The sequence below is a fragment of the Brachycentrus maculatus genome, unplaced genomic scaffold (genome assembly GCF_059751285.1).
Source record: "Brachycentrus maculatus isolate JH-2025_06_01 unplaced genomic scaffold, ASM5975128v1 h1tg000061l, whole genome shotgun sequence".
Taxonomy (NCBI): domain Eukaryota; kingdom Metazoa; phylum Arthropoda; class Insecta; order Trichoptera; family Brachycentridae; genus Brachycentrus; species Brachycentrus maculatus.
The window spans coordinates 1,569,203-1,584,484 of record NW_028280815.1 but is presented as its reverse complement, the minus strand read 5'-3'; the positions used below and the strand labels follow the sequence as shown (position 1 = coordinate 1,584,484).

Below are 15,282 nucleotides of genomic sequence, written 5' to 3'. Positions count from 1 at the left end.
GCTCTTAAAAGTTATTTATATCAGGATGTTTTTATTGATATCTCAACAGAGATGAAGAAGTATATAGAAGTCTGGGCATTTACAGGGTTTACGACCTGTTATTGGGTGGTTAAAGTGATCGTTTTTCACTGTGTAATTCAGCATTCTACCAATTATTTCATTAATGCCCAGACTGTCATATTCTTCTTCATCTATGATGAGATATCAAATAATACATATAAATATATATATATATATATATATATATATATATATATATATATATATATATATATATATATATATATATATATATATACATATATATATATATATATATATATATATATATATATATATATATATATATATATATATATATTTATATATATGTATATATATATATATATATATGTATATATATATATATATATATATATATATATATATATATATATATATATATATATATATATATATATATATATATAATGATTAAAGAAAACACTTGTTTTTTACCACTTGAGTTTTATTATAGACTACATGTTTCAGAAGTAAAACTTCCATCATTCAGGTCTATATAATAACTAAAATATAAAATATACTATATTATTATACAGACCTGAATGATGGAAGTTTTACTTCTGAAACATGTAGTGTATAATAAAACTCAAGTCAACTTTAATCATTGTAACATGTCTTACCACAAAGTTAATGCCGAAATAATATATATATATATATATATATATATATATATATATATATATATATATATATATATATATATATATATATATATATATATTTTTTTTTTTTTTTCTTTTTTTTTTAATTTATTTTATAAATACAAATATATTTTCAATAATCATAAGTTTTAAAATTGTAATTAAAAAATGTGATATGTAAATAAATTTTGTAAAAATTGAAGCTTTTGTTTTATTCATTCACTCTCCATTGTGTAGTACTTATGTAAGGGCGAGAACTATAGGAGTTGAAGTGTCATAGATCAAGAATTGGATGGAGTATGCAATCATATTTTATAAATCGCTGTTCTTCACCCCTTAATAATAATAATAATAATCTTGGATGATTTATATAACGCCATTTTCGTAAAATACTACCTCAAGGGCACTCACACAGATATGGATCATAATCCAATATGAATCATAATATGAAAATGATAATGAGAGAGAGAAAATTATATTAAAGAAAAATTTGTCAATCAGCTGAGTCTGAAGGGGGGAAAGTGGACCCGCCGTATTATTGCGCCTTCTTCTCGGTCTTCTTGGGCTGGAGCATGGCCAAGATGTTGGGCAGGACGCCTCACTGTACAATGATAATGCCAGAGAGCAGCTTTTTGAACTCCCGTCATTATGGATACACTTGATAGCAGCTTGTGACAAGACACTAATGTGATGAGGATATGAGGATGATTTGGCAGTACTAAAAATTCAGGACTAATATCTCAGTATGGAATACTCAAAATAATTTTTATATTGCTTAAAATGCGACTTCTTATTTGTACTGTGCATTGGTAACTGCCTGTAAAACCAGTTGTCCGTATCTGAAGTGTGATGGTCCCGGGTTTGAATCCTAGTTCACAATAAATATGAATGATTTTTCACTGTAACAATTATTTAATAAACCCTGGAAATTCAATTGACCATCTTGCTTTCATATAATTCACAAACTTGCACTGCGTTGATAAATGCAGATATCCGCCTCTATAGTGTAATGGTCAGCCCGCTTTGCTACCATTCTGGAAGTCCAGGATTCGATTCCCGGGGGGGGGGGGGGTAAAATAAATATAAGTATAAATTGTGTAAGTATGTAAGTAAAAATATATGTATAAATTGTGATTTAAATAAATGTATATGTATAAATAAAAAAAAAGTGATTTTTTCACTCCAATATTTATTCAATATTACTCTGGACTGGTATATGAATCGGAGGGTTTATCCCCTTCCCTTCATGTGTTAACGATCAAGATAACACTGCATTTACATGATGCAGTGCCCTATGCACCATCGGGTGTGGATGAGGGTTTGAAGAAGAACATTTACTTAACAGCACCTTGGAATGGTAATAGATAGCATTGCTTTCATGTAACAAACAAGATAGCACTGCGTGCAGTAATGTAGACATGGGTGATCAAATTTATAAATCTTCTTCTTCTGCTTGTCCCCTGTGAGTTCCCGTAACAGTGGCAATCACTCTGGCAAAGGCTTCGCGGCCCTACGCCGTCCAAAACAACCCCTCTTATCCTGGTCCAAACACGAATGATGTATATCCACAATCTTTGCTTTCTCCCAGCTCCTCCGTGTACTTCTAGCTTTCCCATCACTATCAATTATAGAAGTTTGTATTCTTTTCCATGAAATACGTGACCTTTATATAAGATCTTAACAAACCTTGATATTCAACGTTTAAAATAAGACGTTACTGAATTTAGTTTTGGATTCGATTGATCAAAGCTAAACACGCCAATTAGTTCATAATTGTGGCAGAGCATTGCGTATTTCTAGGTCCTAAAATATTTTTTACGTCAAACACTTAAGCTGAAAAGAAATATAAACCGAAAAAAAGAAACACATACCATCCCAATTGTGTAACCGAAAAAAAGTTTATAAGTTACTTCTCTCAATTCAAATGGTTAAAAGCGCTCCAAATTTTGTGAATGTGTTTCATAAAGTTCTCAAATATTCTGGTCAAAACTTAAAACCTTTTTCCAGAACTTATTTTATTCATTGATTTAGAAATAATGTAGTAAGTATTTACAACATTTTGAGTGTGTCCAAATACTTCTTCACAAAATCTGGATTATCTCCAATCACAGGAGTTATTTTCATATTATTTTTGACATCTCATCAAAGATAAAGAAGAATATGGAAGTCTGGGCATTTACAGGGCTGATGGCCTATGACGGTCGTCAGCCCATAATATCAAAGAATGAGATGTCAAAAATAATATAGTAAGTATTTAGCCATGTCAACAGCCTCCGTTGAGTGCAAATAACACTTTACAATTTACAGATCCCACTGAGCATACGGTTATCAGTGGGTGACTTACCAAATAAATAATCAGGAGGGTGAGTACTTAAAAATATACAGCAACACCATAAATATATTTCACTTGGATTAGTTTTGTAATCGGAGGAAATCAAACCAATATTAGCTTATAATGATATTATTCCTAATCTCGAACACCTGTAGCTTAAAAATACAAACATCTGAGTAATTGTTTGATAGTTTCATGTATTTTATTATCAATCGATAGAGATAAGATTATTATAGCATATAAAAGGTTAAAATATATGTAAAACTTTAGTCTCATTGATAAATATATTTATTTTTAAATCACGATGTGCTCAAAGATATATTTGCTCGGTGTTATTTTGGCGTTTGTATCCCTTTCATCGGGTACAATTGTCACAAAATGTAAGTTTTATTACTCTATAAATAATATTTATTATTAAAACATGTTATATATTATTATACATGTCTAAATATTATATATTATTCCGCTCTCTGTGTGGATCACATGGAGTCCACAAACTTTCTCCAGGCTTTTCTGTCGGCCGCCAGCTCCCTTTCATCCTCCCAAGTCAGGTCTACATCTTGAAGTTCAGATGAGAACTGCCGATGAATTGTTAGCAGTGGTCGTCCTGGGTGGCGCGAACCTGATGCCTTGTAAAAGAGGCAAGCTTAATGAAGGCTCTTGGGAGACATGCGGAGTACATGGCCAAGCCAACTGAATTGCCTTTTCTTGACGATAGTTGTGACCAAGATTTGCTACGTCCTCATTAATAGAAATAGGTATGTCGATACCTATTTGAAGTGTGACACTTTGAACTTGAATAATAAAGCTCACTCAAGTAACTCGCATAAAAAACTGATCTGGCGACAACTCGTATCATGAAAACCTCAAGTTAGGGAGTGTTGTTTGCTTGTGTATCAAAGGTATCAACTATAGAAGTGTAACTCAAATCATCAGTTTATAAATAAATCTTTATTTTGTTTGATTGCAAATTCTAGGTGTTGGTGGTCCAGATCCCATTTTTGTTAATATCAAAGGGTGTGATGAGGAACCCTGTACATTGATTGGCACGGCCGTCCTGGATATTACCTTCAAATCTCGTGAGTTATAACCCATCCATATATCCCAACACACATAATGATATAAAATTGTATTGTTGTACGAGTAAAATTTTAATTTAAAATTACCAAGCACTAAAATCTGTTATTTAAAGCTTTTAGCCTGAATAAAATACCCACTAAATATTAAATTTAAAGTATTAAACTTTGCTTGTAAAACAACATTAACATGACATTTCAAACTTCTTAGTGTATTTTGCCAGTTTATAGAACTAAAAAAATAACTAAAAATAACTTTTAGAAAATAACTCCTGTAATTGGAGATAATCCAGATTTTGTGAACAAGTATTTGGACACACTCAAAATGTTGTAAATAAATTATCTGGTCAAATTATAAGCTTAATAATAAAAATGAAAATGTTATTTTCTGGCGTTTCTCATGTGTGTGATTATAATCCAGGATTCGGACCTCACATACTAATATAAGAGTTTCTGCTTAGTAAAAAGCTTCTTTACATCTCACCAATAGATGTCTCTAGTGAAGTTCTAGTGATTCAAGAACAAGGTTTCTAAATTGGTTCATATATATAGAACTTCCAAGAATTGGAGTAGTGTGGTTGTTAATAATGGGTAGAATTAGTGAATGTTACACGTGTGTAAAGTGAAAAAAAATATTATAATAATAATAATAATAATATGAAAATAACTCCTGTAATTGGAGATAATCCAAATTTTGTGAACAAGTATTTGGACACACTCAAAATGTTGTAGTTTATAGAACGTTGAAAATTTTATAATACTGCATCATTGAAATCAAAATTGCATATTTTCACTTTAACGTTTTTTGCCAGTACCCACAAAATGCTATACCGCAAAGTAGGTGTTGCAAACATATAAATAATAAATGTGATACCAATTTCAGCAATCAACACTGTCACCCTGGTTCCCAAAGTGCGGGCTAAAGTAGGCCCCCTGACTATCACCTACCCACTGCAGGGGGAGCAGGCCGACGCCTGCAACTCCATCACAAACGGGTACTGCCCGATAGCCAAGGATGAGATCCTTACCTACCACTTGGAGATGGGCGTTGCACCCTTCCCTAAGGTAATCCACACTATTTTTATGAATTTATCTGTCGCTTAACACATTTACTACCAAAAGCCGACTAGTCTGCTTTTCGCTGCCAACCGTAAACAACCAAACACCGATTGGTCGGTTTATCTACCCTACGCACTAGAAATAATTCGCACAATTATTACATCAATTTAAAATTTGAACTGTTCATTTAGAAAGGATATTTATAAGGATTTTTTTTATAAGGAATTTACAAAGGACAAAAAATTTAAAATGAAATATGCACTATTATTTGTCAAAATATGAAGACAATATTTTTGCAGTTGAAATTATGAACTGTGATTCATTTTAGATACCGTAGAACGTGGCTACTTGAACATTGATGTGTTACTTGAGCCCAGTACAAAAAAAATATTTAGATCTGTATTTGGTACAATAATGAACGTATCGACATGATTCATTGTTTCCCTGACAGGTGACACTTATACATTCATTATTGTAGACCAAATACATTTTTTTCTTGTACTGGGCTCAAGTAACACATCAAAGTTCAAGTAGCCCCGTTCTACGGTACATTTTGTATTTATTAAAAAAATATTATCTTTAACATACAAAATTTTGACAAATAATAGGACATACATGTTTTCTAAATTTTTATTTCCTAGTAAATACCCTTTTTTAAATTAAAAGTTGAAATTTGAAATCGATGTAGTGATGCACATAATTGTGAGAATTATTTCCTGTATGTTGAGTCGAAAAACTAACTAATTGATGTTTGGTCGTATACGGTAGGCAGTGAAAAGCCGACTAGTTGGTATTTGGTAGTTAATATAATAAAAATCACAATAATCAAACAATTGGTACAGAAATTATGAATGTATTTGTTAAATGCGTGCATTTTTGCTATTAGTACAAATTTGCTTGGTTTTTAAGGTAAGTCTTTAATAAACATTTCCTTTTTACATTGCAGATTGCGGTGAATCTGGAATTTTCTCTAATTGGAGACAATAGCACAGTCTTCCAATGCTTCAAAGTAGATTGCATAATCGCAGAATAATGTCATATACTATTTAATTATTTTTATAATTTGTAAAATAAAATACGATAAAATAAAATTTCTTGATGGAAGCTTGTTGTTATTTACTCCCCCTTTCCTAGACAAAGCACCAGCCAATGAAAACCTCATTAATGGTATTTTAACCCTTTGCACTCGAATACCGCCATAGAAGGGGCATGCATGGTTTGACCGTATTACTCGAGTGCCGCTGCTATGGCGGCATGCAAATAAAGTCCTCAAACTCAATATTTTTAATGAATTGGCGTTTTATTTTCAAATAATTAAACCAGAATCATATAAGAACAGTTAAATACTAATAAGTCTCGGAATTCAATTGAGTTGGCGGTATGCAAAGGGTTAATTTTTTTCCAATCTCATCATATACGCCCGCCGATGTAAATTTATTCATAACATTTTGAGTGTGTCCAAATACTTGTTCACAAATCTCGATTATCTCCAAGGAGTTATATTATACATTTTTGACATCTCAACATACACGCAGAAGAAAATGGAAGTCTGGGCATTTACAGGGCTTATGTCTGTCATAGGCTGGTTTAAGTGATCACTTTACACACGTGTAACATTCACCAATTCTACGTAGAAGCCTAAGTAGGGTCACGATAAGCCGTAGCTAGAGTCACTTGGACGTTCTACTTTTTATAACCCTTATATATATATATATATATATATATATATATATATATATATATATATATATATATATATATATATACAAGGGTATAAATTAAGGGTATAATTTTTTCAATCTCATATAAGCCCACTGATGTACATTTTATATAAACAAAAATTCTATATATATATATATATTCTATATATATATATATATACAAGGGTATAAATTAAGGGTATAATTTTTTCAATCTCATATAAGCCCACTGATGTACATTTTATATAAACAAAAATTCTATATATTCCGATGTAAAATGTACGATGTTCATTTTGTAAAGAACATGTGAAAATTCAGTTGTATTTTATTGGTATCAATTTTTGTATTCATATTTGCTAACTAATGTCATAGGGTGTCACAAAAAACAATTGTCCCATATAATCCGCAGCACTGGAGGAGTGCGCTTCAAGCTGCAGATTCTGCGCGTCTGCCTGGAGGGTGCTTGCGGTCGTGCAGTGAGACTTGAGGTGAGCCGAGAGAGAGGCGCGGTGAACAAAGCTGGTCCCGCAGATCTCACACGTGTACTTGCGCACGGCCGAGTGGATGTTCATGTGGTCCGTCAGGTTCTTCTTGCACTTGAACGTCTTCCCGCACTGTTCACAGCCAAACTCCCGGAGGGCTGAAAAATTGTGAATAAATAACTATATTTTGTAGATACGATGCCATTTGTGGATCGCACAATATTGACATATCGCTCACTCCTTTCAAGAACGTCATTAATCGAAAATCGTCAATTTTTAGTTATGCATGTTTTCGAAATGCCCACAAAATATACTATATCCCAGCAAAAGCGGCATATTTTAAACTTAATGTTTACCCGCTACAGGGCAGAAAGTGTTGTTTTTGCATTTTGAAGAAAAGGTATTGTTTAATAATTTTTTTAAATATACTAAATATTTTTCAAATGGAGAAAAAAACTTTCAGGTTTTACCTAAAAATATCTGTTGCACAGTAAAAAGTTCAATAAGTGGCTTGATGTTTATTTTTTAATTCATTGTATTATATTTTTAAACTTTAAAAACGTTCTCCTCAAAAATCAAGTTTTTTGATTTATGACATTCTTAAAAGGAGTGAGCGATATTTAATAGCTGTGCGGATTAGTGATTTATTATTAAATTTCTCTTACATTCATTTCTAATAAACCAAACTTAAGTGCCATGTAACCGGTTCCTATTTTTAATAAATAGTTTTGATTAAGTTTCAAATTTTTAATTTTCGTAGTCCGCCAAACGAATGTTAAGGGATTAAAAGATTAATATATTATTTTTTTACATCTCAACATAGATGGATAAGAAAGAATGTGGAAGTCTGGGCATTTACAGGGCTTACGACTGTCATAGGCTGGCTTAAGTTATGTTTTAACACACATGTAACATTCACCAATTCTACCCATTAACATTCAAACGCCTTTTAGCACTTGAGCTTTATTTTATTACGACAATTTCGGAAGCTACAGATGTTTCTATCTACAGGTATAATTATAAACAAGTTTATATTTATACTTGTTTTTGCCTAGAATTTTCACTCATGAATTACATAAATTATAGTAATTTTAAACATATTAAAGAAGAATAAATTCACTCACGAGTAGGCATAGGCTATGAAACTTAAAAAATTTAAGCCTGAGTAGGGTCATTATAAGCGGTGTTGCATAAGCCGTAGCTAGATTTCAGAGTCACTTGGATGTTAGAAAATTTAAAAAAAAATTATACTTGAGAGTTGATATTTATACCTATAGATGGAAGCATTTTGTAGCTTTAGAAAATAGTCATAATAAAATATAAAATTGGCAAAAAAACAAGTGTTTTATTTTTAATTTAATTATGTCAAACAGTAAAATGAATGTTGAAAATAGATATTGAACTTACTAGAATGCTTTATTAAATGAGACTTCAATTCCCTGGGTGTGTAGAATGACTTGTCGCACTGATGGCAGTCGTGCTCTCTCAGGTTGAGGTGGGCTCTCTTCACGTGGGAATTGTGGTGCTGGATCGTGAAGAAGATCTTGCCGCACTCGGAGCAGGCGAACCTGCGACAGTCCACCCCGTGCTTGTCCAACATGTGCTTCTGCCTCGTGGAACTGGCGGAGAATCTCTCCGGGCACATGCGGCAGCGGTAGAGCTTCATCTTCTTGTGGTGTATCTGCACGTGCTGGTTCAACGCGTCTTTGGTAGAATACACTTTGCTGCAGAGCTGACAAGGGTGCTTCCGATTCGAGTGCAACTGCATGTGACGTTTGTAGTTATTCAGCGAGTGATACCCCTTCCCGCAGACTTTACAGAGATAGTTGAGGTAGTGGGAAGAGTGATGTCGCGTCAGATCAAAGTGAGAGTCAAATTCGACGCTACAGATCGGGCAGACGGTCAAGCCTCTCGGTAGACTCGGTTTGATATTGGTGGAGGTTTTTTTCGATATTCGAGAACAGAAAATAGTCTTGTTCCCGTATTTTGTCCCCCGCGGCTCCTGTCCGACCAGGTTTGACCACTCTCCATTTCTGGTTGTGGCCATCAAGTTATCTACAGCTGAAACAAATACGACAACATTATTTCAGCAGTGTTCTTCAGTCTTTGCGTGTTTTTTAAATGATTTCTTATAAATGTTTTTCTTCATAATCTTCTTTGCATTTTCCGGAATTTCAGATTTCCAGGGCTCCACTGTATTGATCACTAAATTACAAATCCCCTTTAGATTTCGTTAGTAGTAATAATCAAATATTACTTATGTTGATTTCATACTTATCAATACTTTAAATATAAATAAAGTTCTTTTAATTTCCAAAATAACGATTATTATGCAATTGTACATCCTGTTTCCATTATCCATAAATTCATTAAAAATTTAAACTAAATATAAAAGAGCTATTCATAAATGGATAATACAGGTGGGTAGATTTGAAAAAGATTGTATCATTCGGCTATGTCATATTTGACTGTATAAACAATTTTCTTTCATTATATTTTATAAATAAATATTGTAATATGGGCCCTCGGCATGGGAATATTCACTGAGGCCACATTTTGTAATAAATAATTGTGTATACACAATTATTTTTTACAAAATGTGGATTTATTATAATGAAAAATATATTTAAAAAAATGTGGGGCTATCTTCAAAACTATAACCTGAAATGGTCATAAATGACTTTAGTCCTTATAAAGAAAAAGTTTATGCAGCCTAAAAATTCCTAAAAATTGCTGAAAAAACACTAATATTTGTTTTGACCCTCTTGGAAATCAAACCCGGGACCTCCATCATGGTAGCCTAGCGCGCTAAGCACTACACTATGGAGGCGAAAAAATTATTATTAATTAAAAATAAAGGCAACAGATTATTACCTATAGCCTCATTTTGTGTCTGCACGGCAGCTTCTAATAATCTCCTGAAATGAGCTCCATCTTTCAGAGTTATCACACAAGATTCACAAATCTTTCCCTGTTTCTCATTGTCTATTACCTAAAAAATAAAAGTAATTTTTTTCTTTAATTTCAAGCAATTTCATTACATGTTTGATTCAAAACTGACAAAAAATATAAAATACTTGTTACAAATAATCAAATACGACCTGGATTTATTTTACTTTATTCAATATGACTCTATGTACAAACTCACGGATATTTAAAGATTAGTTAATAATAATAATAATAAAATTGGATAACTTATATAGCGCCATTTTCGTAAGGAAGATAAATAAGTCTAATTTACCTCCATGTTAAAGCAGGTGGAGAACATGTCGACATAGTCATCTATTTCATCTTCGTAAATATACTTGTGATGTAAATTCCTCAAATTTTCTGAATTGTTACAAACACAACAAAATTCGGGAGAAAATCTCCTCATGGTCAACTTTTTACAAGGGAGGCTTTTCCTTAATTCCTCTTTCTCGGCAGCATAACTGAAAAATAATTAAAAAATCACAATAGACAAATGTTTTTGGTCTATGGGTCATTGAAAGTTGGCAAAAGGTTTGGGATTTTATATCCGGGTAGGGAGACCCATTGTCCCTGTATTGCCATTTAGAAGTATTTTAGCAAATGATTCGCGATTAGCAACACAATGCAAGTTTGGCAGCATATAATTTTAAAATAAGAATTTATTTTTATTAATTTAAAATAATTACATTTTTTTATACAATTTCTAAACATTTCTTCTTAATACAATTTTATAATTTTGGTTGCATTGAGAATACATCTGCATTATCCCAGATTCACTGGCATTCAATATACAACCACTAGAACATCAACAATTTACTTCCACAACTCTTAAAGATGATAAATAAACAGAAAATGGAACAATTTTTCCTTAAATAGTGAGGTTAACTTTTACTACATTTAGTTTTGTGAGGTACTTTTCTCATCGAGGGTTCTCCACACATGTTAGAATGCTCTGCTATTATCCTTTTCCTACCTACTATTCCTTCTCCATTTCTTTTTTCATACAGCACCAACGTTTCCCATCAAATATATTCAACTCCTAAATCAGGGAATTTTGAGCGCAAGACTCAATCTTGCCTTCATGGAAATTATCACCATGTTAACACCGCATCGATCCGATGCCCTATGCGCCATCAAGGCGCGGATAGGGGCCAAAGAACAAAAAAGAAAGATATACTCACTTTTGAAGAGCCACCAGCTGATATAGTTTTATTAAATGCGAATAAGCAGATGCCATTAGATATGTTTGTGCTAAAATTATATTTTAATATAAACAACACGATAACAACACAACTCAATTACCTAGGTTTGTAGAAAACCGCGGGCGATCGGCAAAATACTACAAACCGTAGCGCGAAATAATTGAATTTACGAATGGAAAACTGCGAAATGTCAAAAATTTACGTCATAGACAATATACATCAATTTGAGGTTTTGTTTGTTGTCATTGTTATCACTGCAGAAACAGGTGAAAGCTGGCAATCAGAAAAACTTTTTATGACACTTAATAAAAAAGATAAATCTATTTGTATCATTGTTCCAAGTCTCAAATACAAACTCAAATTCACTTCGTTTATAGTTGCAAACTTTTATACCAGCAATACATTTCCTGTAGCTCTTCAAGTCAGCTGTTAATGTGTGTTTGTTGTGTGTTATCACATAATCTATGGTGATTTATGGCCGATCGACGGGAAGGGGAAACAACAGGTTACTTCATATTTGAAATGAAAAACCGGCCCATCATTTTCAATCCTTTACGCGTCCGGAGCGGATTGATTATTAATTTGATTAAAAAGTAACGATATCGCGAAAATATCTCATCTCACTGGTGTATTGTTTATCGTTTTGAGATAATCAAATAAACTCAATTAAAATGCATCAATTGCACTTGTGCGCATGTTGCTTTACCTATTGACCTATCATTATATTTTATATTTATGATGTAAGAAATCTCATCAGATCGTGCGAGGCGGGTGAATTTATTCGTGCGGAGTTTATTTTATAATCAAATCCTTTTTCGGAGTTACAGGTAAAACACACGTTTATTACATTTAGTTTTTTTTTTACTTTTACGCCGATTATTTTTTGCGGAAATTACTTTTCTCGAAAAGATTTTATCTTCCTGTTGTCCAAAAATGGCACTCTTTGTCTTTTTGCAAATTGAATAATCAATAAATGTTGTTAATTTATTTATACTTCACGCGTTTATAGATTAATAAAAAAATGATATGTGAATACATTTTTTGGTGTTTTTTTTTGTTGTTGCTAATATCTGTTTTACCTCTTTTCAATATGGGTGTGTGTGATTCGTCCCCGACTTTTTTCTTACCATATTTTTTGAAGAAAACTCTTAATGCATCACTTAAGATTGAATTTTTACCTATTACGATCAGAAATATTAATTTTTTATACGATTTTCAGCCATAATAATGTACATTTTTCATTATTTTGGACTCTTCCATCTAGAGGTGTGGCATATACAAATCCTTTGTTGTAGACTCCCTCCATTGTGTACTAGTTGATAAAAATCATTTTAATAATTCAAATGGATCCATTTTTATAAAATACTACCTCAAGAACAGAGAAGAATATCGAAATAATTTGGATTGCGTTTGGCTACCGTGCTGGAGGTCTCTAGTTTGATTCCCATTCGGGTCAAAATAAATATAAACGTTTTTTTTTACTCGTAATATTTTACTTAGTATCACCCTGGACTTGTACCTGAAGAGCAGGACTGATCGCCCCGCCTTCACGTATTTAAATATCAAGATAACACTGCATCAATGCGACGTAGTGCCCTATGCACTATTGGTTACGTAAAACAGTTAGAAGAAGAAGATAAAAAGGATTTCAGTTTGATTATTGTTTAATTTTATATGCATTACTGGCGAATTTTGCACTATATTATCTCCTCAATGCTGTTTAGTTATTTTATGGATCCATATATCGCTCACTCCTTTCAAAAACGTCATAAATAAAAAAAATTTGATTATTTAGGAGAACTTTTTTAACGTTTAAAAATATAACACAATGTATTAAAAATAAATATCAAGCCACTTATTGAACTTTTTACTGTGCAACAGATCTTTTTAGGTAAAACCTGAAGGTTTTTTCTCCATTTGAAAAATATTTAGTTTGTTTAAAAAAATAATTAAACAATACCTTTTCTTCAAAATGCAAAAACAACATTTTCTGCCCTGTAGCGGGTAAATATTAAGTTAAAAATATGACTCTTTTGCTGGGATATAGTACATTTATTGGGCATTCCGAAAACATGCACAACTGAAAATTGTGGATTTTTTATTTATGAAGTTCTTGAAAGTAGTGAGCGATATGTATTACGATTTTACCAATTAATGTAAAAAAATGTGAGAAAAACATTAAATCAGTTGTTTAATTTTCAAAGGTAAAAATGTAATTTGTAAGTATGTATTAATTATTGAAAATTTTATTAAATAAACAGTAAAGCTAATAAGTCCGCCTCTGTAGTACAGTAAAGCTAATAGGTCAGCACGCTTGGCTACCGTACTGGAGGTACTGGGTTTGAATCCCAGGGTAAGGTCAAATAAATATAAGTGATTTTTCACTCTAATATTTATTAAGTGAAAAATCACTTATATTAGACTGGTACCTGAAGCGGAGGGCTGATCACCTTTCCTTCATGTGTTAACGATCAACATAACACTGTGTTTATATGATGCATTGCCCTATGCACCATTGGGGTGCGGATAAGGGTTTGAAGAATGAAGTAGTGTTCCGTATTCTATCATAAGTTTGTTTCCTTTTAAATTGTTGCTTAAATTATTTTTTGAAAAAACAGACCTTAGTTCTTTTTAACTCATATCGCTCACTCCTTTCAAGAACGTCATAAATCAAAAATCGTCAATTTTCAGTTGTGCACGTTTTCGGAATGCCCAGAAAAATTACTATATCCCAGCAAAAGCGGCATATTTTTAACTTAATATTTACCCGCTACAGGGCAGACAGTGTTTTTGGATTTTGAAGAAAAGGTATTGTTTTATTATTTTTTTAAATATACTAAAAAACATTCAGGTTTTACCTAAAAAGATCTGTTGCACAGTTCAAAGTTCAATAAGTTGGCTTGATATTTATTTTTAGTACATTTTATTATATTTTTAAACTGAAAAATCAAGTTTTTTGATTTATGACATTGTTGAAAGGAGTGAGCGATGTGTTGTTTTTATATATGTTTATATACATGTTGTATTTTTAAAAATAGTTGTTTTAAAAAAAAAAGCCATGTGATAAAATAATGTTTTCTCTTTTTAAGTACATGATTGGTTGGAAAAGTACTTATCTAAACAAGGGTGAACATAGAAAACAAGGAATTATGCAATAGCCTGAAATATTGTAATTATTATTGCTTTGTAGTTAGGAAGTGACATATATGTTAAAAAATAATACCTACGCAAAGCAACACTTATTACACTTCTGCAAACTTATCTTTAAAACGATTTTCAATGGAACTATAAGAATGTCATACAGAAAGTCCGCCTCCGTGGTGCATGGTTATCATGTTTAGCTACCGCGCTTGAGACCCGGGTTCGATTCCCAGGGGGGGGGGGTGAAAATAAATATTAGTAATTTTACACCTTGGACTGGTCCCTGAAGCGCAGGAGCGATCACCGTGCCTTCATATAAGCAGGGCTTTTTTCCACATTTTTTCACGGATATTTTTTTTTTAAATTTTCAAAATCAATTAGACACAACAATGTTTGCGCTTACGTAATTACAAACTATATTCATATAATTCGTCAAAACTATATATAATTCGTCATATTTATAAAATTCGGGAAAATATGGTATTGCAATGAATATTCAAATGATATTTGAAAATATATTTTTTTAATAAAAAAAGCTTGACGTGATGTTCCGAGTTCAGAGTCCTTTTTTGCTTTAAAAAAAAGCCCTGCATACAAGTAATGATCAAGATAAAAC

The 15,282-nt window shown here is 32.0% G+C and overlaps 2 protein-coding genes across 3 annotated transcripts; one reads left to right on the top strand and one right to left on the bottom strand.

Annotated features, from left to right (window-relative positions):
• The first annotated feature begins 3,277 nt into the window (after positions 1-3,277).
• Positions 3,278-6,265, top strand: LOC148311544 (uncharacterized). Its single transcript, XM_088256480.1, has 4 exons — positions 3,278-3,416; positions 4,014-4,115; positions 4,996-5,177; positions 6,118-6,265. The coding sequence occupies exons 1-4, from the start codon at positions 3,341-3,343 to the stop codon at positions 6,202-6,204; spliced, it is 447 nt and encodes a 148-aa protein (XP_088112606.1). The 5' UTR covers positions 3,278-3,340; the 3' UTR covers positions 6,205-6,265.
• Positions 6,266-7,176: 911 nt separating this feature from the next.
• On the bottom strand, positions 7,177-11,717 carry LOC148311543 (uncharacterized). Of its 2 annotated transcripts, none has more exons than XM_088256478.1 (5): positions 11,505-11,717; positions 10,595-10,784; positions 10,228-10,345; positions 8,761-9,414; positions 7,177-7,511 (listed from the first exon to the last, which is right to left on the bottom strand). In XM_088256478.1, the coding sequence occupies exons 1-5, from the start codon at positions 11,558-11,560 to the stop codon at positions 7,228-7,230; spliced, it is 1,302 nt and encodes a 433-aa protein (XP_088112604.1). In that variant the 5' UTR covers positions 11,561-11,717; the 3' UTR covers positions 7,177-7,227. The 2 variants fall into 2 exon arrangements, with proteins under 2 accessions (XP_088112604.1, XP_088112605.1); XM_088256479.1 differs by having other exon boundaries at positions 11,626-11,717.
• Between the last annotated feature and the right edge of the window lie 3,565 nt (positions 11,718-15,282).

Coding starts and splice junctions, on each gene's coding strand:
- LOC148311543 (XM_088256478.1), bottom strand. CDS start 11,560: ATGGCATCTGCTTATTCGCATTTAATAAAACTATATCAGCTGGTGGCT. Junction 10,785..11,504: donor CAGCTGGTGGCTCTTCAAAA/GTGAGTATATCT, acceptor ATTATTTTTCAG/TTATGCTGCCGAGAAAGAGG. Junction 9,415..10,227: donor GACACAAAATGAGGCTATAG/GTAATAATCTGT, acceptor TATTTGTTTCAG/CTGTAGATAACTTGATGGCC.
- LOC148311544 (XM_088256480.1), top strand. CDS start 3,341: ATGTGCTCAAAGATATATTTGCTCGGTGTTATTTTGGCGTTTGTATCC. Junction 3,417..4,013: donor GGGTACAATTGTCACAAAAT/GTAAGTTTTATT, acceptor TGCAAATTCTAG/GTGTTGGTGGTCCAGATCCC. Junction 5,178..6,117: donor GCGTTGCACCCTTCCCTAAG/GTAATCCACACT, acceptor TTTACATTGCAG/ATTGCGGTGAATCTGGAATT.